Raw genomic sequence first — 24,699 nt, 5'->3', positions numbered from 1 at the left:
AGTCGCCTTACGCCTAGCCACCTTAAAAGGGCAAGCCTGAACGGCCGCCTAGGCCGATTTTTAGAACAGTGATTTTACCTAATTAAACAATTGTCCTTGTGAACAAACAAAGACAAAGACAAAGACAGGTGATTGGAATTAGCAGCTGCTTTGACTAGTTCCAAGAACGTGCATAGGTTTGGACTTTAGCCTGTAGGCTGAGATATTTGACAAACACGTGTAACTTTGAGGTTGTAGGTTCATTGAAGCTGGGCCTTAAAGATTATGAAATACAAAGATCTGAAATCAATTTATATTGTTGTGCTCTTTTTTGTTTTGCATCTCAAATTGAATGGCACAATTTTTAATAGCTGCATATTAAAAGCTTGGTGGTTGGCAAGGTTTAGAAAAACACACTGATGCTTAAGCCTCAAGGTGCGCGTTAAGCCTTTTCTGGGTTTAGTGCCTCGAGGCTTAAGCCTCACAAGTTTTTTTTAATATATTTAAATTTGCTGAACCCCTCACATCTTCTAAAGAACAAAACTTCCTATTAGGTTATATTGGTTGGTTCAAAATTGTTATCATATATTTAAGTTTTTTGACCTAACATTGTTTGTTCTTTCATTAATTTTTTAGAATTCTGTGAAGAGTCTTGAGATTTACTCATGGGTTTGGTACATTGCAGATGGTTGGAGAATATTTGGGATTGGTGTATCTCACGACAGCTCTGGTGGGGCCACCGCATTCCAGCATGGTATGTTACGCTTGAGGACGACCAACTAAAAGAATTTGGCGCATACAATGAACACTGGGTGGTTGGAAGAAATGAGGAAGAAGCTAAATTGCTGGCAAATAATTTATTTGAGGGAAAGGATTTCCAATTGGCTCAAGATCCAGATGTCTTAGACACTTGGTTTTCATCTGGGCTGTTTCCATTGTCTGTGCTGGGTTGGCCAGATAACACAGAAGAGTTAAAGGTGTTTTATCCAACTTCAGTTCTCGAAACTGGACATGACATTATTTTCTTCTGGGTCGCTCGGATGGTGATGCTAGGAATGAAACTCGGTGGTGATATACCTTTCAAAAAGGTGTTACTGATATTTGTTTGTTCCTCTTAGAAAGGTTCTGCGACCAATAATCTCCATATGTATACAACTGTGCGTGCATGATAAATGCATAATAGTCTCATCTTGCATATCTCAGAACTACTGATTTTCTCTCATGTTCTATGAGTAGTTGCATCCTGACTACATTAGTTTGAGGTTCATACCTTTAAGAATATTTGCATTCAGTCAACCCTTAGAAGTTCAAAACCAATCAGAAATCACACTGGTTGAGTTAGCCAAATCTTGGATCAATTGCATATGGGGTACAAATTCAATTATACATATCCATTAGTGTATCGTTACCATAAGAACAAGAAAAGCATGACCAGCAAAGGTGGAACTTTAGTTATGTCCTAAAGCTTGAATATAATTTTTGGCCATGTTAGTTAGGACTTAGGAGCTGATTTTTTGTGAGGGAGTATGCCTCTCTCTTCCCTGCATTGTAATATTGCACTCGTTTATTTATGTTTTTCCTCAATGGGTGAGCGTTCCAAAACTTTTTTACCATGCGGAGAAGGCTGGTAATAGTTGACTTGAGAGACAAGGATTGACCGAGTTCTTCTGCAGATTTATTTGCACCCAATGATTCGTGATGCACATGGTAAAAAAATGTCGAAGTCGAAAGGAAACGTTGTTGATCCTCTTGAAGTAATAAATGGTATATCCTTGGAAGGTCTCCAGAAATGGTTGGAAGAGGGTAACCTGGACCCTAGCGAGCTAGTTGATGCCAAAAGGGAACAAGCAGTTGAGTTTCCTGATGGTATAGCTGAATGTGGTGCAGATGCTATGCGTTTTGCCCTTGTCTCGTACACAGCTCAGGTTCTTCTCCCAACTTCTCTATTTTTGACTTGACGTTGTAATTTCCAATCAGTGAGGTAATTGTTTTCTTTTCTTCCAGTCTGAAAATATTAATTGTAATATCCTACGAGTCATTGGCTATCGCCAGTGGTGTAACAAATTGTGGAATGTTGTACGGTTTGCTATGACAAAACTGGGAGACAATTATACCCCTTGTACGGATATGCAAGATGGAATCTATGCCTTTCAGCTGCAGATGGATTCTATCGGTCTTGAACAAAGCCATATTTGAAACTGTGTCATCACTTGATTCATATGAGTTTGCAAAAGCTGCTAATGCAGTATATTTGTGGTGGTTCCAACTGTGTGATACGTTTATTGAAGTGATCAAACCATACTTTAGTAGAGCTGATCCAAAATTCGACTCATCAAGGAGTGCTGCGTGTGACACGCTGTGGATTTCTCTGGATAGCGGGTTGCGTTTGCTTCATCCATTTATGCCTTTTGTTACAGAAGAGCTTTGGCAGCGACTTCCTAAGTCGTCTGGGAATTACTCAAAGGAATCAATAATGATATCTAAGTACCCATCAGTTACACAGGTAAGATAACATGACATGTTATTTTATATTATTTATTGCTCAACATGGAACTTACTTTATTGTTTGAACCTTTGAAGAAAAGGGATCTCCTTAGAACTTGATCACCAAGCACTGATAAGAGCTATAGGTTAATTGAAGCTTGATACAAATATGACTGCTTTGGCATGACAATTGTAAATCATTCTAATTTTACTGCATCAGTTATATATTATCGTTATAACATAGAATGACCTTTTAATCTTTTTTAACCATGATGACGCCTTGGTTATGGCTGTTTTTTCCACTGCTTTTGAAATTTATTATATTTAATTTGCTGATATTATACTGGTCCCTTGACCCATTTTATCTTCTTTATTTCTTTCCTCAGAAATGGACAAACAATAGGATTGAATATGAGATGGGTCTTGTTGAAGTTATTGTAAAGATGCTTAGATCACGTCGCTCACAGCTATCTTCAGATGTGACACATGAAAGGTAAATGTAAGTTTAGCGTGTAGCTTTCTGATTGAGGAAAAATGCTCTAATATGTCTTTCTTCAGATGGCCAGCATATGCGGTTTGCCAGATCGATTTTATTTCAGAGATTATAAAAAACTATTAATCGGAGATCATGACTCTTGCCTCTTTATCGTCATCGTCGTTGGAGGTGGGTTGTGGTCCTTATTACTTCACTACTTGTTTTGGGAGAAGGCTTTTTTAGGCTTTTGATTATGACCTTGCTATGAATTTGTCATCATGTGTTTGAAAATCATGAAATAGTTGTTTTTAGTCAAGTCAATTGAAAAGGTACTGATTAAACAATTTCAATTCTAGGATTTAATTATACTTAAATGTTTTATTGGTTGATGCATTCCTTTTTGTTTTCAGTGTACTTCTTTGCATCACTGATCCCAAAGTATATGATCGTGTATGCTATATTTGGTTTTTGGCTCCTAGGCCCTTTCTTTTTTAAATTATAACACCAGGACAATAAACTATTGCAGATTTTGGGCGAATATGATGATAGGCTAGCTGAATGTGGTTCTAAATTTCTGAATGAAAACATTACAGTTTATCTAGAGCTACAAGGAGGTTTGAATGAAGAGGGTGAGCTTGAAAACTGAGAAAGGGCAAGGAGAATCAGAAGAGTCTCTCTCTTTTTTTTTTTTTTTACGTTGTTTGGACCAAGTTGATTTATCCTTGATTCCAAGTGGATTTTACAATTTTCTAAGATGACATTCATGTTACCCAACTTGGTACAAAATGATGAAAAAATGATTTGTACATATTCTCGCCATAGTCGCCCTGCGATTATAAGATTTAGTGATTGGCATCGGGTGTAACGGTTCACCCACCAATTCACCTCAAAATGCTTTATTTGCTCCTAGAACAACAAATTGTTAAAAAAAAAAAAAAATTTATTTGCTCCTAGTGTGTTAAAAAAAAAAAAAGTGTGTGTGTGTGTGGGGGAGGATATGGCACAATACACCAAATGACTACCCATAGCTTATAGCTATGTGGCAGTTATGGAAATGGACAACTCGGTTATATTCATTAACGCGGTCCTCCCGGTATATAATTGTTTCTCTTTCAATCAACAAAATGAAATTTCAGTTTCCCGATTAATATTTCTCGAGAGAGTGATATTGAGCGCAATATTTTTTAGATTTTTCTCCCCGTTTTGTGATGAAATTTTTGAATCTGCATGTCACATAATATATTTTGATTTTGTTTTGCAGACAACATGAGAACTTAAATGTAACGCCCCAAGATCCAACACACATCCCGAGGACATGGAAATGTATCTCGAGGCATTATGTCATCCTAATTTTATAAAATTTCGACAGAGTTTCTTTTGAAATATCGACATTTCAAATACATAGACCCTGTCATAACCTGAAAATCAAAATAATATAATCCTCATAGATCAACCCTTATCTAAGCTTTATACATATCTAACTTAACATACATCCTTATGTACCTATCTTTAATTATATTAATAAAGTTAACTAAATATATATATATATATAAGTTTGAGTGTGAACTGTTATACATATACATTAAGTATTTACAGCAAAATAAGTTGGATCCTCTCTCATCAAGCATAGTGAAAACCACCCAAGTCACCATAACCATCATCACTAGTAGTAGTAATTGTCTCCTCCATAACGGTTTCATCTAAAAGGTATTAATATAGGAATGAGCAAACAACGATGCCCAGTAGAAATGTACATAGCCAATAAATAATCTACTTATAGCAAAACTATTTAAAACATGTAGGGTTTCCATCATAATAATTAAAATATCGTGACTATATAATAAATCACTAACTAGCATAAATCATATCAGCATGCTTTTTTAATACTCAAAATAGATTTTTCACAATCATTATACAACTATTGTGGCCGCTGCATCCTATTAGAATGGTGAGGATCACTACACCATAACAGCTTTTTTGTGACTGGGGCTTTTTCTATTTTGTGATGCCAAATAGATGTCAGATAATTTGTGACGCCATAATAGCGTCACTATATGGGTTTTGCCGTCACAATAAATCGAATAATTAATTTGTTTATTTTTAGAAATGTTTAGAAAAGATAATGACGGCAAGGAGGCGTGAGATAATAACGCACGTGATGGTCATGTGTAACAAGATGAGGTGTAAACTCGGAACTGTCTACAAAGAATTGGATTTCTTCTCGACCTCAACTCAAGAACACAGCAAAGAGAAACCCTTCCCTCTTAACTTCGCCTGATCTTTTCTCCATGTTTCTTGATCTATTCGAATTCCACCTCATTTTCGTTCATCTTCCCCAAATTTCGATGAAATTGAACTAAAGGAAGCAGTTTGTTCATCTCAATATCTTCATCTTAGACAAAGGTACCATCTTTCATGAGTATCTGTTCATACATTTCTGTTTTGTTCTAGTTGAACTTGGTTACCTGCAACAAAGCAATCTGTACTAGCTGAGCTTTATTTTGGTATGATATACAGGACGTTCGCAAGGCCCAGCAAAGTGTGAAAGACCCACAAATAAGGAAGAGTTCTTTACGCATAGGTTGGCGAGAGAGATACAAAGAAACGAAGTTAAGGGAAGTAAGTGGTGAGGAAGAAAATGATTACATCTCGCGGCAGCAGTTTCAGGTTTTTCTTTTTACCCCTTGTTTTAAGTATCTTTTGATCTAGGGGAAATGGGCTCAATTATGTGTGAATTTAAAATAACTCGGCACAGTCCGTGTACAAAAACAATGTCTCTATAGAGCATTAGAGCATATTGCAAGGTGAGATTGACTAATAAATTTGAACTCCAGTCATTGCATCTTCCAACTCTCACTTCCAGTGTTGAGTGCGTACACCGGTCTGTAGGAAAATATCAGTAAGACTCGTAAGAGTGGGTTGTCACAGAGTGGTATAGATCGTCTGGACTGTGGGAGGATGGTATATATTAGCAAGGCACCTAGACCGAAGTGGTGAAGGTTGTGTCTAGAGTTCCTCACATCAATTGGGTGTAGGACAAGGGATGCTTATATTTTTTCAATTGCCATGTTGAATACAAAAGTTAATAAATTTCAATATTTTGATATTAGTTACATTAAAATTGTCATACTTGTAATGAAGTGTTCAAATTAAGTGTATGTTGGGTCCTCCTAAGATCCATTAGTCTTTGTTCCAAAATTGAAGAAAACCTTTACTATCTAAATACCATTATGAAGATCTGTCGCTTTGGCCTCAAGTGGCCCTTGTGACCGGTAATTGGACCAAACTCCATATCTGTGATACCGACTGTGACCAAACTCCAAATCTAATGAATTACGCTAAACTAAACTGACAACATAGTTATAAAGACTCAAGAACTTAGTTAAGCATGAGATGATGCAAATGGGCAACTTGCAACTGGTTATGCGCTAAAGCTAAGACTGAATAAAGAAGTTCAAAAGCAATTACTTGAGATATCAGAAAACAGTTGTGATACCACAAGGATATGCTGGATATGTGCCTTTCCTAGAGGTGAGGGTTTGGTTAGGAGTTTAATCGCTTACTGGTTTGGTGTTTCCCTGACCTGGGTTCATAAGTGACTGTCAAACTTATCTAAGCACTGAGGACTTCAGCAATCCCCTCACATTTATGGAAGGTTGGTAAGTTGGAAAATATCGGCATGTAAGACTCTTAAGTGTGTTGACACTAAGCTGAATAGATTGTCTAGAATGTGGGGGGGTGATATATGTTGGCAAGGCACCTAGCTCCACGGGGTGAAGGTTGTCAAGAGTCCCGCATCATTTGGGTGTTGTCCAAGGCCTGGTGACGTAGGACAAGGGATGTTTATATTTTATGAAAGTCATGTTAAATATGAACTGCGTATCCTCAAATTAGTATATTCTAGTTTCTTTTTGTCCAATTTTAGTCCATTATTTACCCTTACTTAGAACTCAAGGAGTTACAGAATGCCCCGTGACAGTAATTGTGGAGACTTTGTTACTTTATTACTTTGATTAGATTTGGACCAAAGTTTCTTTTCTAGGAAATTTATTAATCAATTTATTAACTTATTAATAAATTATCAATAAAGTTTCTTTGTTACTTTATTACTTTGATTAGATTTGGACCAAAGTTTCTTTGTTAACTTATTAATCAATTTATTAGTTGTATTTATTTTATGTCAAAGTATACACCTCGCACCAACCGTTGCTTGATATTTTTTCATTGCCGTTTCGATTTTGTCTTCAATCCATCCACAGACCAGACTGGTAGCCACTTTCATCCGCACGTCATATATTCCACCAGTGCTATGAAATAAATGAAACAAGTACCATTCTGATTTTCCTCGATATTATGATGATGAAGATGATGATTATTGTGACTACAACACCATTGGTACATAGACACCATACTGATGTAGGATAAGTTAACAAGTATTGTATTGGACTATTGGGCTTACGTAGATGCTGAATTTTTGTATGTGTGGGCTGATGTTGTGTTCCCATTGTGAGTTCTTGTGTACCAGGATCTTAGGAAACTAGAACAACTTTACTGTGATCCAGTACAACGGTTAGTTGCCGATTGTGCTCTTATGGACATGGACACTGCTGTTGTTTCTGATCGGCGGGGTAACATAACAGTACTGTCATGCACAACTCATTTGGAAGGTAATAAGGCATTTTTTGCATTGTTAAACCTAAATGGTTAGACGTTCTATCATTTCCATAAATAAACTAGAAATTACAAAGCAACTCTGTTAACATGTAAGTTTTTCTTGTATGGATTGGTGCTCTTTGAAGTGTCGGCAAGGTCATAATTAGTCACTTGGTTCCAAATATTCGAGACGTTTAATATCACGCATTACTTCTCTAAGTTATCTGCTGTGTCTTTTATGGAGTTGGGATTTCACTGTAATAGATGTGGAACCTATGACCTTGTGTAGTCGTCGTGACCATAGATATTTTCAATGATTTTGCCACACTATGGTGTTATATTTCTAGACATGTCTGATAACCACTCCTCAGTCCTCACGCCCACTTTATATTAAGGGAGTTTCGTATGTACACGTGCTTTGACTTGAGTAATGAGTATTATATCCACATTGTTCCAGTCTTAGGTTTATATGTTCTGTTGTTTGCATTGAATTGTTGAACTTCTTACCTGCAGTCTTTCATTCTTTCCCTGAACTTTGCTATTTCTTCCCCTGCCCCTTACTGGTTTTCTTTTTCTGAACAAGACTTAACTTAAATAATTAGGTTGTTTATACCACTCGCCTTTTGAATCTTTGTGTTTTTTGTTCTAGAAAATGCAAGCCCAAAGAGCAACTTGACATTGAGTTGTTCATATTATATTGGGGAGACTGTCGCGAGCATCAGAAAGGCAAGTCCTTATTAACTTCATGTAGGAGCTAAAACTATTTGCTTAGGGCTGTTATTTGATTCAACTCATTTAAATTTTCTTCAGGGATCATTTTCGTACAAACTGCCAGTTGATGATGTGGTAAAGAGTTGTGATGGTGCTGATAAATCTTTGGAATCAGCACGAAACAGTATTGTGGCAAGTACACTGTTAGGAAGTGTGATGATCTTAATACCTATTTCCAGGTATGGCCAAATATTTTAAAACTCGGTTAATACTTTTTCATTTTAAAGCAACTTTTGACATGGTTAGACATGCTCAATTGAGCTGATTGTTTGTAAGGGTGATCTCCATTGTAAAGGAGACCTTTACCAAAATTCAGTCGTCAATTCATCTTGTAAGTCCACTTTTGGTGGTGGCATTCTTTTGGAATCTACTTATGGTGGAATTTGTAAAAGTCTATCCAATTGTTTTTATATATCTCCGGTTACATTTTAAGGTAAAAGTCTATCTAAACTCTTTTGTTAAATGAAACAGGTAATGCATGTGGCATTTGTTTGTTGCCGACCTTGAAGGATGGAGGTGGTCGATATTGCCACTTGGACACTTTCTAATAAGAAGACTTTCTTTCTAGCTAGTTGTAAGCATAATGTAATGTACTTTTTCGTTTGGAAAATTAAAGTACTTGGTGTTTACAAGTGATTTGTATTGTACTTTTCACTTGGAAAATTGAAGTACTTGGTGTTTACAAGTGACTTGATAATTGAGTGATGGAATGAATGTTTTATTCTTGAATGGGATTGACAATGTGATTGTGTATTTTATGGAATGGACTGTTTTTTAAAAGAGTTGTATCTTAACTAGTTCATATAGTAACCGGTGGTGGTTAGGGCTAGTTGTATCTTGAATAATAATAATAATATAGCAACCAATTATTATTATTTTTTTCTAAATTATATTTTGTGATGCCAAAATGATGTCACAAATTTGTGACGCCTAATATTTTGTGACGCCCCGACGTCACAAATATTTGTGATGCTATTTTGGCGTTACTAATTTGTAATGTCAAAATGGCGTCACAAATATTTGTGACGTCAAAATAGCGTTACAAAAATAATTGACGCCAAATTGTGACACCATATTTGTGATGCCAAAATGGTGTCACTAAAATTATTTGTGGCGCCATTTTGGCGTCACAAAAAAGCTGTTTTGGTGTAGTGGATACGACTGGTACTCAGCCCCAATCCCAGGCAATATCTCGGTTCAGTACTTCTCTGTGTAAACCATGCACCATTATTTTCTGATTTTACCGGGAGGGAGTTAAAGTGTCGTTAGTTGTGGTCTTACACACAAAACCCAAAGCTTTTAGGGCTCAGGTGGGCCCTATGACCACGACCTCCATAGGGGTTGTCACCTAATTACGGTGGTCAACCGATCGACGACTGCAAACTGCTCAGGATCCTGACACGTCCAGGAGTGGACTAAACTCTCACTCCTCACGTCTAAAACCTCTTCGAGGTAACGTGTAACCTCACACAAGCTAATCATCATACAGCGTGGCACGTACAAAGATGGCTATCTAGAAAAGTAAACTGGAATTCCCGGAATACAACTATCAATGTATCTCTCTAGAAATGGCCCACCACCTCTAAAGGTGAACAAGGTAATTGTAATTCTTAGAAAAAAAACTCGCCGTCTCGAATTTGACAACAATTCCTTCTTTGTAGGAATTCAACAGTTTTTTTCTAAATTTCCTCATGATATGTATAATCTAATAAATAATTATTGCGGTCTTTTTAAAATAATATAAATATATATATAGTTTTCTTTTGAAAATGTTAAATCATGTATGTGTGAGTTCCGGATTTCCAACTAATCAATACCACAACAACCTAGCTATGACTCCCAATCGGGCCCACCATAGTAAATAACATAAAACAAATCCAATCAATTGAACAATCTAGGAACCTCACACATAGCTTACACACAACCGGGTATCCCATACCCGCATTTCAAAAATCCATCTCCCTTCTTTCTTACTGAAAACGAGAGACGAGAACCCCTTTTCAAGACGAGTTTTTTTTTTTTTTTTTTTTTTTTTTTTTTTTTTAAGAAAAGAAAATTAATCCCAATAACCCGAATTTCACAAAACTCCTTTTTCACGCAAAACCTATCCATATATTTAGTTTATATCAATTTAAAAATAAAATGCAAAACATGAGTATCACATATACATGCATGGTTCGATAATCAAACTATCTTTTATCAATTTAACAAATAAATCATGCATAAAACAAGCAGGCTATATATTGGTATGTAAGTTCCTACCTTAGCACGCTTCATTTCCTTAATCCCAACAAGCAAATAACCTTATCCAACTCCTATAAAATCATATAAGCATAATCGTAAATCTATTAAAACCCGAAGAAAACTAACTAATATTTCCTTTCAACTTAAGTCGAAAGAAATAATTAATCGTTGATTATATTAACTACTAATGTAATTACTAACGTACTACCCTTCTATTTACCAAAAGTTTTGTTCTAGACTGCTATAGGCCACCACAAGTCGCTACAGAACACTGACAGGTTGCTGCCAGGCCACGGCAGGCCTCCCCAGCCATTTTCAGTTCTTACATACATTTTATCAATAGCTTAAACAATTCAATTGCTTCATATACACTTTCCTCCCATCCCAACACCAATTCCATTTGTAATAAACTCCCAATCCAAGTCCAAATTTCAACACTCTCCAAACCATAATAACTTCATCATTGAATGGGTGTGAATTTACTCTAATACATATAAACTTAGAATCATTGCTTTTATAATTCCAAAGGCATATGAAACAAAGTATAGAACTAGAGGATATAAAAGTTTCTTACCAAATCAATAAGAATTTTCTTCATTTAGCTTTCTTCTTAACTGATTTCATTAAGCCATTACCTCTCCAAATAGCTACTGCCAAAATCTAAAACCACCCCATTCAAATATCTTCAGTAATACATCAAATCCATTGAAATGAGTTTAAACTAGCTATTTGGGAAGAAGACTAGACTCACCTCTAAACTAATTAAATGGAAGTTAACGGAACTCAATCTCGCCTTGTCGCGCGAATAAAAGAAACCCCGATAGCCATACCTACGTCATGTTTTGAAATTTCACACTTAACTTTAGTATTTACAAGAGATGGGTTGTAGAAATCTTAAGGTGGATATATGGGTGAGTGAACTAAAATGGGATAAAAGAAATTTCTCTCTTGGTGTTATTCTGTAAGTGTAAGGAAGATAGCTATCTTGTTATTCTTTTTAGTTTCTATTAAGTATGGTGACTAAGAATTATTTAGCCTTTACATGTTAAGTTAATTAAAGCCCAATCCCACAATATCTAAACTAGGCCTAAGATCATAATTAAACTTCTACCCATTAACTAATTTGACTTAACGTCGTAATTATTTTTCTGCCCATCAAGTTTAATTTAATTTCCTACATCCTATCCCACCGCATGCTATAATGATAACCCACTCATGCATGTAAGCTATTAAATCGTGCCAACTTCGAACGCGGAAAAACCGCTAAACGACATTTTTGTCTAATTTTTTGCATATGAGTTGCTTACCTAATGTGGCTTATGAGTCGGAGTTAAGTTTCATTAAGTTATGTAAGTTTGAAATGTAAACCCGACCGACCAACTATATAAATGTCCCTAGGTTTGATATGAAATTTATGAAAATACCCTTAACGAGAATTTGAGACTTTACATTAAAGCACATGATGAGTGACGATGCTTACCAGCAAAAGGTTGAGGAGGACCATCAAAAGGGGGATGTTGTGAAGTTGAAAATGCTAATGCAAGAACTTAGTGTTATTGAAGAAAGAGCAAGAAACTTGGAGAACAGTCACTGGACGATGAAGGAAATTAAGGCGGGCTTTCACAATGTTTTAGAAGTCTATAGGACCTACCTAGTAGGGAAGATAGTATTATCAGTTGGGGGAGCCTCTGATTTGTACAAAACTTCATTATAATCTTTCCTAACATATCAATACAATTTGCTCAATTAGCCAAAAAAAAAAAAAAAAAAACGGGTTTTAGAGAGAGCGAATTTGTGGACATACACATTTTTCCTATCCACAGGACACCAAATTCTGATTGGTCCACGTCATCAACACTATACTTTACTCACCACATCACCTATATTTATGCTTTTTTATATTTTTCTTAACAAAAGAGGAAAAAGTAAAATTAAAACAAAATAAGTAGTACAAAAACTAGAAGAATATGTGTTGTACTTTTATTCATCTTCTCCATCCTCCTTGTTTGTTGTACGTTTATACCACCATCTTCCAACTCAAAGTTATCTCAGGGAGCACAACTTACATAAGAATATTTCAACTTTACAAGTTTGAATTTATTCGAAATGGGTTGCTACTAAAGACTATTTTTTTCTCCAAATTATGTTTGAGAACTAATTTAAAAAAAATAATTTTTAAGGAAGAAGAACTGAAATGAGGTGGTTCTTTCATGGTGACATGAAGAACAACTTACCAAATCACAACCTGTTACGGTCTAGTTTGAACCTAATGGGCTTCATAGGTCCGGAGAACCTAATGGGCTTTGTAGGTCCAGAGGAATGAATGGGCTATTAGGACGAAATCCAAAGAGGAGGAGTACGCAAAAACCATAAAGCGGAGGATATCAAATAATTGGCTAGGCGGTGGATCTGTATGTGCCACGTAGTAGAGGACACGTGGGAGTAGCACAGTGGATGGATGAAAGCAAGATCAAGGGTTAAGCGTAGAGAGCGGAGGACCGAGTATAGCGGTGGATCTGTATGTGCCACGTAGTAGAGGACACGTGGGAGTAGCACAGTGGATGGATGAAAGCAAGATCAAAGGTTAAGCGTAGAGAGCGGAGGACCGAGTATAGCGGTGGATCTATATGTGCCACGTAGTAGAGGACACGTGGGAATAACACAGTGGATGGATGAAAGCAAGATCAATGGTTAAGCGTAGAGAGCGGAGGACCGAGTATAAGAGAGAAGAGAAAAACCTAATAGAGGGGAAGGAAAAAACTGAGAGAGAGAGAGAGAGTGCCAAGAAAAAGGAGAGGAAGAATTAGGTTAAGAAATTGGGTCATAACATTGGCACCGTCCGAGTGGACTAAACCCACGACTACGCCGGTTAAAAGTCACGGTGCTAAGAGAAGAGATGGCACCACCAAAAAGAAAAACAAGAGAAGATACAAAAATGGAAGTCATTGAAGCAAACAGTAGAGAAGTGGTTAATCAAATAGAGGTGGTAGGAAGAGAAGCAGATCTGGCGGCGGTGGAGAGAATGAGAGAGATGGAGATAGAGATGGATAGTCTGAGGGAAGAGAATGGAAAGTTTAGAAGAGAAAGAGAAATGGCGAAGGCGAGAGTAGAAGGAAACAAAAAGGAAGGAGAGTCAGATGAAGAAGATTCATTTGGAGAACCTTTGCAGCCATTAGACGGAGGCCAGATCCACAAATGGAAGGCGGCGGAATAATAGATAGGGTTACTTTGCAGCAAGTTTAATACATGCTAGAAAAGGAGAGAGAGACCATCCGACCAACACACCAAGAGAACAGAGGAGTGGCGAACCAGATAATAGCAGGACTGAGTCATAATCCACTAGCACCGGCGGTAAGAGCAACGGAGGTCCCAAGGCGATTTACACCGCCTCGGTTTGATCGATTTGATGGAAAAGGGGATCCAGTGCATCATGTCCAACACTTTCGCCAACAGTTGGCGTTATGGCAAGAAGATAAGTTCGATGGCTTATGGTGTATGCTTTTCCCGGTGAGTTTGAAAGAAGGAGCTTCCGATTGGTTTTACCGACTACCGGCGGGAAGTATACATAGATTCAGTGATATGGAGAAGGCATTCGTCACTCACTATATCCACCAAAAGAAAAGGGCAATGGATGTATCCGTGATATTCTATGTAAAGCAAGGAGAGGCAGAGACATTACGAGAATTTGTCTCTAGATTCAATGCAGAGGCTATGAAGGTTGAGAATCTGGATGAGAAGACTGCGGTGATAGCATTCATAAACGGAGTCCGCCAAGGGAGCGAGGTGCACATGTCTATCGTTAGAAATGAGGAAAAAATATCAAGTCTCGCAGAGTTGTATCCAAAACTGGAAAAATACATCAGATGTGAAGATTATGTACCACAGAACAGCAAAAGAGGGGGAAAAGGAGTTAGTGTGGTGGAAAGGGAAAGTGAAAGGAAAGGCAAAAGGGTCTACGAAAATAGGAGTTACAAGATGGAAAGACGCAAAGAAAGGGAGAGACGGGAGGACAGGGGCAAAAAACCATACCAAGAGAGGGTGAGTCCACCAAGGGAGCGAGGTGCACATGTCCATCGTTAGAAATGAGGAGAAAATATCAAGTCTGGCAGAGTTGTATATATCCAAAACTAGAAAAATACATCAGATGTGAAGATTATATACCGCGGACCAGCAAAAGAGGGGGAAAAGGAGTTAGTGCGGTGGAAAAGGAAAGCGAAAGGAAAGGTAAAGGTGAAAAAAAAAATGATAGATGAAGGGAATTTAAGAGAGTTTATAACCTTTTGTTGTGTCTTTTGTTATATCAAAGACAATAGAAAAGAGGTAAGGATATTGGAGGATAGTTGTATTCTAGGAACCATAAAGGTCATATTCAGTGGTGAAATTCCAACGCGGAACAGACAGAGGATAAGATGAGGCAGACTATGCAGATGTAGCAAGTGTCATGGCGAGTCTTTTTTTACCGTTAACCCGAGTGTCACATGATACAATAATATCATTTTCACAAAGGGGGACAAAGAAAGTGTAAGTCTTCTCACCAAAAGAATTTTAATTGATTGTGGTAGTTCTGTTGATTTAATATTTTACATTGCTTTAGATGAAATGCATATAGACTCTGTGGTATTGAGACAAGCGGCGAAGGTAAAATAATTTGTTTGGTTCAATAGAAGCATAACTGAACCAGTTAGGGAGATAGATTTGCCAATATCTGCAAGTCCGGTTATCGTTATGACTACATTCGTGGTGGTAGACTCCACGTTGCAGTACAATATAATTTTGGGATACAAATGGATATATGCAATGAAGGATGTACCATCTACCTCTTATTACCAAATACGTGGTTAGATTCCCTATTACAGTAGGGACTTATGAAATCAAGGGAGACCAATCTGCAGCACAACCAAGTTATTTTGCTACGATAGCGGTGCGGTGAAAGATATGGTGAAGAGAAATGGTGGGGTAGAAAGTTCTAAGCCCCAAGAGAAAACATATCAATTACAGATAGGGTTGTCCATGGATAAGCCTCATCTGCGGACCGAGTCTAACTGTGGAGGAGGTACAAATGGTCAATTTGAGCCAGGATATAATGAAGTGAAACTCACTGATGTGGGAACATTGTTAGCATAATCATGGAAGAAGAAAGGGGAAAATGATCCAAATCAAATAATGCAATTGATATAGTGTCTTGTAAATGATATTTTCTTTTCCATAACATAAATCTTTTTATTGGTTCTCCAAAAGAAAAAGGGGCAGATAATAGTTGTCCCTGGACTTGGCATGGTGCGCCAATCCGAATCAAAGATATAGGGGCGGAGGTCCCTGGACGTGGCATGGTACGCCAATCCAAATCAAAGACTTGGGGGCATATAATAGTTGTCCCCGGACTCGGCATGGTACGCCAATCCAAATCAAAGATATAGGGGAGGAGGTCCCTGGACGTGGCGTGGCATGGCACGCCAGTCCAAATCAAAGACTCGGGGGCAGATAATAGTTGTCCCCGGACTCGGCATGGTACGCCAAAATCAAAGATATAGGGGCGGAGGTCCCTAGACGTGGCATGGTACGCCAGTTCAAATGAAAGACTTCGAGGGCAGATAATAGTTGTCCTCGACTTGGCATGGTGCCCAATCGAATCAAAGACATAGGGAGGAGGTCTGGATGTGGCATGGTACGCCAGTTTGAATCAAAGACTTGGGGGCATATAATAGTTGTCCCCGGACTCGGCATGGTACACCAATCTGAATCAAAACTGGGGGCAGATATTAGGTGTTCCCGGACTAAGCATGGTATGCCGGTCTGAATCAAAACTGAAGAGCGAATATTAGTTCACAAACAAGACACTGCCCAAGCCGGTTGAAAACACAACTATATTCAAATAGTAATAGCCCCAATTGATGCAAAAGGAGATACAATTACAAACAATGCGCAATGAAGAGGTTTACAGTAAAAAATAGCTCAAGTATATTGTGAAGACAAATTGATTCAAAAAGAAATGATATGTGTGCATACAAGAGAATGACAATCATAACAATTTGGTTGTAGTATGCCGCAATTTTCTTAACACAAAATTGTTGCAATACTGGGGGACATATATTAGTTGTCCCTGGACTTGGCTTGGTACACCGGTCCAAATCAAAGACTCGGGAGCAAATATTAGTTGTTCCTAGACTAGGTGTGGCAAGCTAATCTAAGACTATTAAAGTATCCAAGAAAAGGGTCAAATTGTACAATCACATTGCACTCCACGCATTTGTAAACGAAAATAAAGTACATGTGCAACAATGACATGAAAATTGTATGAAGTGACATTGGCCGGTGCATAATTTAGGTCCGCGGTATACCTTCTATAGGCTTCAATGGTTACTCGAACCTTCTCACTTCAGTTGAAATTATAAGAAAACAAATGGTAGTGTAGTATACAAGGCAACATCAGATCCAGATGAAATATTTCATTAACTGGGAGCATATGTTAGATGTCCCCGGACTAGGTAGGTACGCCGGTCCGAATCAAAATTGGGGCAAAATGTTTAAGATGGCAAGACAAGGCAAAGCTAGTTGGTAGACGGAGTGTGACAAATTATCCCGTATCAAAACAAATAAATATCAAGTTTAATATGAATTTGGTGAATTGACTTCACTTACAATTGTTTCAACTTGTAAAATTTCTCATACATTGTGGTTCCATTGATAAAGTACAACAAAATGTTCGCCGCTACGGCTTGCATAACTGGAAATTATAAAACTTATTTGGTTGAAAAGATAAGACCGCAGTACACAACGGGTTAAGGTTAATTTCATCGCGAAATAGTAAGAGTTCCACTCCACTATGCGCTCATAGCTTGTAAGTTTTGGTGGTTTAATTTTGCCATTCTCGCTCAGAGTTCACACGACAAATGCCAAAACTAAAAGGGGCATATGTATAATGAATATCCACAGCTTAAGAGTTTAACACGATCAAGGGAGAATATGGCTGAACTTATGGTTCGATAATAATGTGCGGTATCACTGGGGAGACTTCCTCTGGAGCATATTCCCAAGTGGCCAACTTCAATTTTTGTTCCGACGGGCTAACTCCTTACGAACCTTCTTTTCTGCATATTCCTTAGCCTCATGAGTTGGTATCGTGCTTGAAGATTGTTAATCTCCACCATAAATTGGCCATGAAGTTCACGCTCTTTCTCAGCCACCCGCTTCTCTAGCTCTGCGGACTGGGACCTTTCAAAGGCATCAAGGCTAGACTTCAAAGTTTTGATTTCAACTTGAGCATTCTCATACTTAAAACGAAAACCTGGTTGGGTTTCAGACCCCTGGAGTTCTATCTTTAGATTTTCATTATCACTCAGAGAGAGGTTGAGTGCACAGACAATGTGAATAGCATCTACCACTAGAGGAAAAGGGAAAATAGGTGAACTTCTTGATACCACAGATTAATACAAGTCCGTGATACCAAGACTGTTATGGTCTAAATTGGGCCTAAGGGGTTCTATAGGTCCGGAGGATGCAGTGGATTCATGGGCCTAAAGTGGTCCGCGGATTGGAGCACACATATATCATGGAGCAGAGGAGCATTGAATAAAGGGGAAGGCAATTAATAGGTGTGCAAATTAGTTGATAGAGTGAGTTGGATATGGGTGATACTACGGACCTATCCCTTGGATAATAAACTAGTTGACAGAGCGAATTGGCTATGGGTGATACTGCGAACCTATCCTTTGGATAGTACAGAGCGAGTTGTGTATTGTTGATACCGTAGACCTATATATAAAATTCTTTCAATTAAACGTAGTAGATTGAGCTAAAAGATCTTAAGTGAGTTTTGGTAAACTGAAGTTTCTTGGCACCGCGGACCTATAGACACTCAACGGAGCAAGACTAGGGGCAAAGGGGAATTGTAATCATATGCCTCGAGACAAATAGATGAAAGAACAAAGTAATTAAAGCGATTCTCCCTTTTGTAGTATATTCACCCTTCTACTAAGAGATCGAGCGGGGCAATCTAATTGAGATGCTATTTTGAACTAGAGCAACGCGATAAATACTTTTCAGTGTAAAAAGACTATTTACATGAGTCAAGGGTGGCTAAAGGAGCTTGTTGAGTCTAGAATAGACATGCAAGGAGGGGAACTAAATCCCTATATCACTATTAGAGGCAAAATTCTTCACCAAGATATTCAAAAGCTTTCTTAAATTACCATATCGAGACAAAAGCCAATAGTGCCTGGGATACTAGGAAATACACTAGGGGACGATATGCGGAACAAACAAAAATAAACAACAAGTCTTAAACCAGAAGAGGTGAAAGCGCCATAGTAGTAAGGTTACTCCGCAGTTGGAGTATCGTCCACAGCCGCGGGATTTGATTCTTCCTCGATGGTTTTTTCGGTAACATCAAGGGAATTGAATCAGCAGCAACTTCCTCTTAATTACCGGCCATAGGAGAATCCGGCTCAACTAAAAGAGTAAGTGGCTGATCTTCGGGGACAACATGGTGAATAGTTTCCAAGGAAGTTTCTCCCATAGAAATTTCGAGAATGGATTAGGTTCTGCCCAAACGAGCCACCTTTCGGCCTTTCTTAATCTGCTCCATATATTCCAGGGCTTCACGTTGATACGGAGTTTGGAGTTTGGAAATTTCCCCTAGAAATCAGTGGTGGAGTTCCTTTTCTTTCTCAGCTCTCACCTTCACTTTCCCATGTTCTTCAGCAGATGCCTTGGGAGAAGCAGTGGGAACCGCAGACACAGTGGAACTGGGGCATGGCAGTCCGCGGACCTAATATTCTTTTGGGGGTCATTTGAGGCACGAATATCATGCGCGTCATCATCAGAGGAATCACGATCGGGAAACAGTGTTGGAGCTGTGGGAAACTTAATGTGAGGGTTGGAGGATCCTTCCCAGTCACTAATTGAAGGGAAGTTGGTGGTTAGAGAGCTATCGCGAGTAGGAGTAAAAGAGTGTGAGTGAGAAGAACGAGACAGTCTAGCTTTCAAATGAGGAACTGGGGACCTATTTTCTTTTTGACCTTCTTTATGGAAATCTTGGAGGACTTAGGGGGACAAGGGTTTAACCCACAGGAACAATGATCTGATATATGTTATACATTAGCTCAAGTATCAATGATGTCGCGTGGAATTGGTAATTTGAGATAAGTGTAATATTCAAACCACAATAGACCATAGCGGAGGAGTTCTTGGCACCACGAACTTGTAGTCAGCATCCCCAGGAGGGGACAACTGTTACAGTCTAGTTTGAGCCTAATGGGCTTCATAGGTCCGGAGGAATGAATGGGATGTTGATGATTTCAATTTAAGCAGTAGTAGAATAGTCGAATCTATATGCCAAAATGAAACAATTTTTATACACTAGTAGTAGTACTACTGGACTGGTGCGCAGACTGATCATCCCAACACCAGCCTTGTTGGGCTCCATTGGCTATACCGCGTTGAATGAATACTCTGCAATCTACATTTCAAATAACTACTGTGGAGTCGTCCATAACTCCATTGGCAGCTGATTCCGCCATGGTGTGAAGACTTACCTCAAAAGGTATTGGGGGGGTACTGTAAATAGGGATTAAAGTCCACTAATTTCCGTTGAAATACTTCTTCATTGCTTTGCGATGCAAGACTAGCTTTCTTAGAGATGATGATCATTAAGCAGTTCTTCTTTTTGCGATATGGAGTCTCATCTAGAAAACATAAATGATAAGCTCATGTCCTCTAAAGGAAAATCATAAAGTAGATCAAGAGGAATAAAATCAAGCTTAGATTTCTCCACACCACATCTGTTCCTACAGAGGACGAGTTCTTGGCACCGCGGACTTATAGACCGCAGCTCCAAGAGGGGGCAACTGTTACGGTCTAGTTTGAACCTAATGGGCTTCATAGGTCCGGAGAACCTAATGGGCTTTGTAGGTCCGGAGGAATGAATGGGCTATTAGGTCCTCTAAGTCCAAAGAGGAGGAGTAAAATCAAAACCATAAAGCGGAGGATATCGAATAATTGGCTAGGCGGTGGATCTGTATGTGCCACGTTTGTAGTAGAGGAATGACGGGGGAGTAGCAAGTGGATGGATGAAAGCAAGATCAATGGTTAAGCGTAGAAGCGGAGGAGGACCGAGGAGTATAGATGGATGGATTCAGATATGTGCCACGTAGTAGAGGACATGGGAGTAGCACGGGATGGATAGATGAAAACAAGATCAAGGGTTAAGCGTAGAGAGCGGAGGACCAAGTATAGCGGTGGATCTGTATGTGCCACGTAGTAGAGGACACGTGGGAATAGCACAGTGGATGGATGAAAGCAAGATCAAGGGTTAAGCGTAGAGAGCGGAGGACCGAATATAAGAGAGAATAGAAAAACCTAATAGAGGGGAAGGAAAAAATTGAGAGAGAGAGAGAACTGCCAAGAAAAAGGAGAGGAAGAATTAGGTTAAGAAATTGGGTCATAACACCCATTTCAAAATCGAATAATTTAATACCACAATTTCATGGCAAATCAGCCAATCCTAGCTTAAAAACCACTATAGACATTTTGGGTTTCAATCAACAGATCACAATAGATACTCTCATCATGCATCTCCCCAATTTGATTATGAGTCTCGTCCCCAATTTGATTATGCGTCTTCGTAGGATCGTAAAACACAGTTAACAGAGAAGAAGACATGTTATTCTTGTTTTATAAATTTAGTTTACCTTATATTTTTTGTTAATACTTAATACTAAGAATAAAAACAAAGCTGATGTGGTTAAGTGGGATGATGTGTACCAATTAGAAATTGGTGTCCCATGGATAGGAAAAATGTGTATATCCACAAATTCGCTCTCTTTAATTTATGAATAAAAATAAGGGTTAATTAGACTAAACCTCCCAAAGTTTGTATGAGTTTAGATTTAAGTATGTACTAGTTTAGATTTAACCTGTTTAAATCATTAGACTTAGGGGTAGTTTGTTTTTCTGAGCCTGTGAATGTTGAATGTTGGATGCTAAACGGCCCATCCTCTGAATGCTAAATATTGATTGATGAACTCTGAAAAATATTTATGTTAGAATAATCTGGCTCTGAATGTTGAATATAAATCATTCGAATAGTTTTACCCTTGCTATCTATTTTAAACACTAACTTGATTTATTGTAAAACAAAATATATATTAGATTTGAGGAGGGAAGATTAATTATCGAAGAAAAGAAATGATAAATAAACTTATTTTAAAATATGCTTTCACAAATATATTTTAACGTTTTATTTTCAAATTTTGTTTACTTTCAAAAAGTATTTATGTAATTCTATTTTTAACGAAGTGGATATCATTCACCCTAAAAAAAGGAAAAATCGCCAGCATCAAATTTTGAAGAACCCATTTTTAAGCCATAAAAGTCAAGGTAAGAAAGTAGATTGGTTCTTAAGAAGAGACTTCTTTGTTTCAAGTATATATTAGAATTCAGCATTCAAGAGGAACTTTGGTGCGGAATGTTGAATGCTTAAACTACTTAAAAAAACAAACAGGTTTTTGAGCCTCTAAATGCTTAAAACTTAAGTTTAAGAGGCACTGAATGTTGAATCTAAAAAAAACAGGGGTTAACGAATATTACCCCCCAAATACAATACAAAAAAACACACAACCCAAATTGACTTTTTTTTTGTGTACTTTTTAGGAGACCCTAATTTCCTCATCTAAGTAAGGGGAATAATTGGCTCATCTTTGTGGTGTATTACTAAACAAACAACCCCTTAAATACCCATTTTGTTGCAAAATGGTTGGCATTTCAATTATTTCCAAGACTACCCTTAATTATTTGACCGTTCCATCTTCTTCCCCAATCACTCGTCCTCGCTAACCCTAACTTGATTCCACAATACAATCACAACCCAAATGAAACCTCATAAAAAATCTCAACCCCCAACACTAATAACATACCCAACTTTAGGTAAACCTAAAGATTTTCAATTTCAACTTCTAAATACTCAATTCTTCTAATTATTAGTCCAAAACAAATTGAATTGTGTTAGTTTTGACTAAAAATTAAAACTTCCGTTCCAAGAGAGTTCGCAATATAGTTTGAACATTTTACCAAGTAGGTATTGTTTCAAATTATTGGTACTTGGGTTATTTGTTTGGCTATAGTGACACTCTTATTCTGCTATAATCTCACACCCCTCATGGTCCCTCAGATCTCAGATCTCATCCTGAGATGACTGATAAAAAACGTGAAATTTTGAAATTTCAAACTATTTCAGAAACTAAAAAAAAAAACAAAAAAACGCAAAATCAAACTTTTTACAAAGGGTTTTCTCTCCTATTCCTCTCTCCAATTTCTCCAAATCCAAACCAACACTTCCAAATTCAGCACCTCCAACTTTCTCCATGAGTTTCCCCACGAAGAACCATGCACCGTACTTTCATTTGCGTTTGTCCATGGCTGTTGTGACGAGTAACGGGTAAGAAATCTCTCTATATCAGTTTTAAATGTGAAATTGAAGCTACAAATTATTGTATTTGTTGATTTTGAACCTATTACTTCTCCAAGTCAAGTCATTGTTGCAATTAAAAGTTATAAGAAACCTTAGATGTAGCACGGAAATTGGGGTTAATTTCCAATACTCTCTACTTTTTTTAGCATTGAATGGTGAAATTCATGTTGAATTTTGCATAAATATAGTGTTCTTCTTGGCAAATCTTTAAATCGATCCCTCTTGAATTTGCAAAAGTTTTATGTTGTTTGTTTTCGACAGTGCGTAGATTTATGATTTAGTCAATTTGGGTATGATTATTCATGCTTGATTTGTATGGTTGGAGTGCGTGGTGTGTGAGTAGTATTGTGTGTGGTGTTGGTGGTAGAGTGGTGTGCATGGTGTAGTAATGTAGTGTGTGCAGTCAGGTGGTGTGGTGGGTGTAGTGGAGTGGTGGTGGTGTGCTGCTGCTGCTGCTGCTAGTGCTGCCTGAGTGGTGTGAGTGTGTGTGCTGATTTACAAAATATAATAGCATTAACAGTTCTTGCTAGAAGGAACCATATCAAAAAATAAAAAATAAAGATAGTGTGTACCTGTCCAAAACTCATTGATTACGTTTCTTCGATCTTACGCTTGGCAGAAATTTCTTTAAGGTGTTTGACGTTTTCCTCAAACTTATCTAGACAATATGGCTTCACATACTTCAGGTGACATTCGCAAGGTATTTTATTCGGTTAATAGACTGTTAAGATGTCACTAACATTTTAGTAAGCAACCTAAATGTATAAACTATCATGCTTGTTCTGCAGATACTTGTCGCTCTAGTAGGCACATACAGGTATGATGGGAATGAGGTAAAGGCAAATGTGGCATCCTCTGAGGTCAAGATTCTTGAGGATGCAATTGAAGGGAAGGCCTTCAATTGGAATTATGAAAAAACATCTTAAGAATAGTTTTGGATATCTATTCCAACTATTAAGTTGAACTTACAATTTTGTGTTATGGTCTGTCAAAGGTGGTTCGCAACATGCTTACAAAGGTGGGAACTGATGAAGATGCCCTCACGTGTGTAATTGTTCGACACACTGAGAAGGATCTGAAGGAGATCAAGGAGTTGTACTTCAAGAGAAACAGTGTAACCCTTGCCAAATCAATTGCCCAAGGAGACATTTGGGGATTACGAAGCCTTCCTCCTAACCTTACTAGGAGAGTGAAGGGCATTAGTTCTCCTACAGAAAATAACTCAGTTGGCATCCAATTAGCTTTTAAATCACTTGGCTTTCGTTTGCTTTATGTAGACTGTCGATGAGGTTGAGTATTTTGCTTTCTAGGCTATTGTTTTGTTTTGTCTGTTAAACCCTACTCATTTCTAGTGGTTCTATTTCATTCTGTATTTGATATAGAGGTTTCTGGTCATCCAATGTCAGTGCATTTTGCATTCTAAAAATTGTTGTTGGTATAAGTAAAATAATCCTTAAGTTTTCTTTATCCTTGCTCATTTGTGCCATAATGAGGACTATTTCCGGCTTAGGACGTCCTTAAAAGGCAATATTTTTATGATCTTCTGTTCCAAGTCCTACTTTGAAATAGCAGCACAATCCGTGGGATCATGCCCCATCACAGATGTTGCGAGTAAAAAAAACATGAA

General features: G+C 37.9%; 1 protein-coding gene and 1 pseudogene across 3 annotated transcripts in view; both read left to right on the top strand.

Moving 5' to 3' along the window:
- Window positions 1-24,472, top strand: part of LOC147495728 (valine--tRNA ligase, mitochondrial 1-like) — a 30,292-nt pseudogene extending 5,820 nt beyond the window's left edge. Inside the window, exons 4-10 of the transcript XR_015199574.1 lie at window positions 665-1,067; window positions 1,653-1,904; window positions 1,984-2,482; window positions 2,850-2,956; window positions 3,022-3,127; window positions 3,465-3,606; window positions 23,861-24,472. The product of XR_015199574.1 is annotated as a valine--tRNA ligase, mitochondrial 1-like (transcript). The remainder of the gene's footprint in view (window positions 1-664; window positions 1,068-1,652; window positions 1,905-1,983; window positions 2,483-2,849; window positions 2,957-3,021; window positions 3,128-3,464; window positions 3,607-23,860) is intronic.
- The window catches only part of LOC147495725 (uncharacterized), an 85,359-nt gene continuing 66,271 nt past the window's right edge, over window positions 5,612-24,699 (top strand). The window contains exons 1-5 of one of the 2 annotated variants that reach the window (XM_086564401.1): window positions 5,612-7,354; window positions 7,464-7,605; window positions 8,241-8,317; window positions 8,402-8,541; window positions 8,834-9,091. In XM_086564401.1, coding sequence (XP_086420527.1) covers window positions 7,292-7,354; window positions 7,464-7,605; window positions 8,241-8,317; window positions 8,402-8,541; window positions 8,834-8,837 — 426 coding nt within the window. In that variant the 5' untranslated portion in view covers window positions 5,612-7,291 and the 3' untranslated portion in view covers window positions 8,838-9,091. Of the gene's footprint in view, window positions 7,355-7,463; window positions 7,606-8,240; window positions 8,318-8,401; window positions 8,542-8,833; window positions 9,092-24,699 lie in introns of those variants that run through there. The other variant, XM_086564400.1, reaches the window with a different exon arrangement.

The sequence above is a fragment of the Coptis chinensis genome, chromosome 6 (assembly GCF_015680905.1).
Source record: "Coptis chinensis isolate HL-2020 chromosome 6, ASM1568090v1, whole genome shotgun sequence".
Lineage (NCBI taxonomy): Eukaryota > Viridiplantae > Streptophyta > Magnoliopsida > Ranunculales > Ranunculaceae > Coptis > Coptis chinensis.
This window is presented reverse-complemented; position numbering and strand designations above follow the sequence as displayed.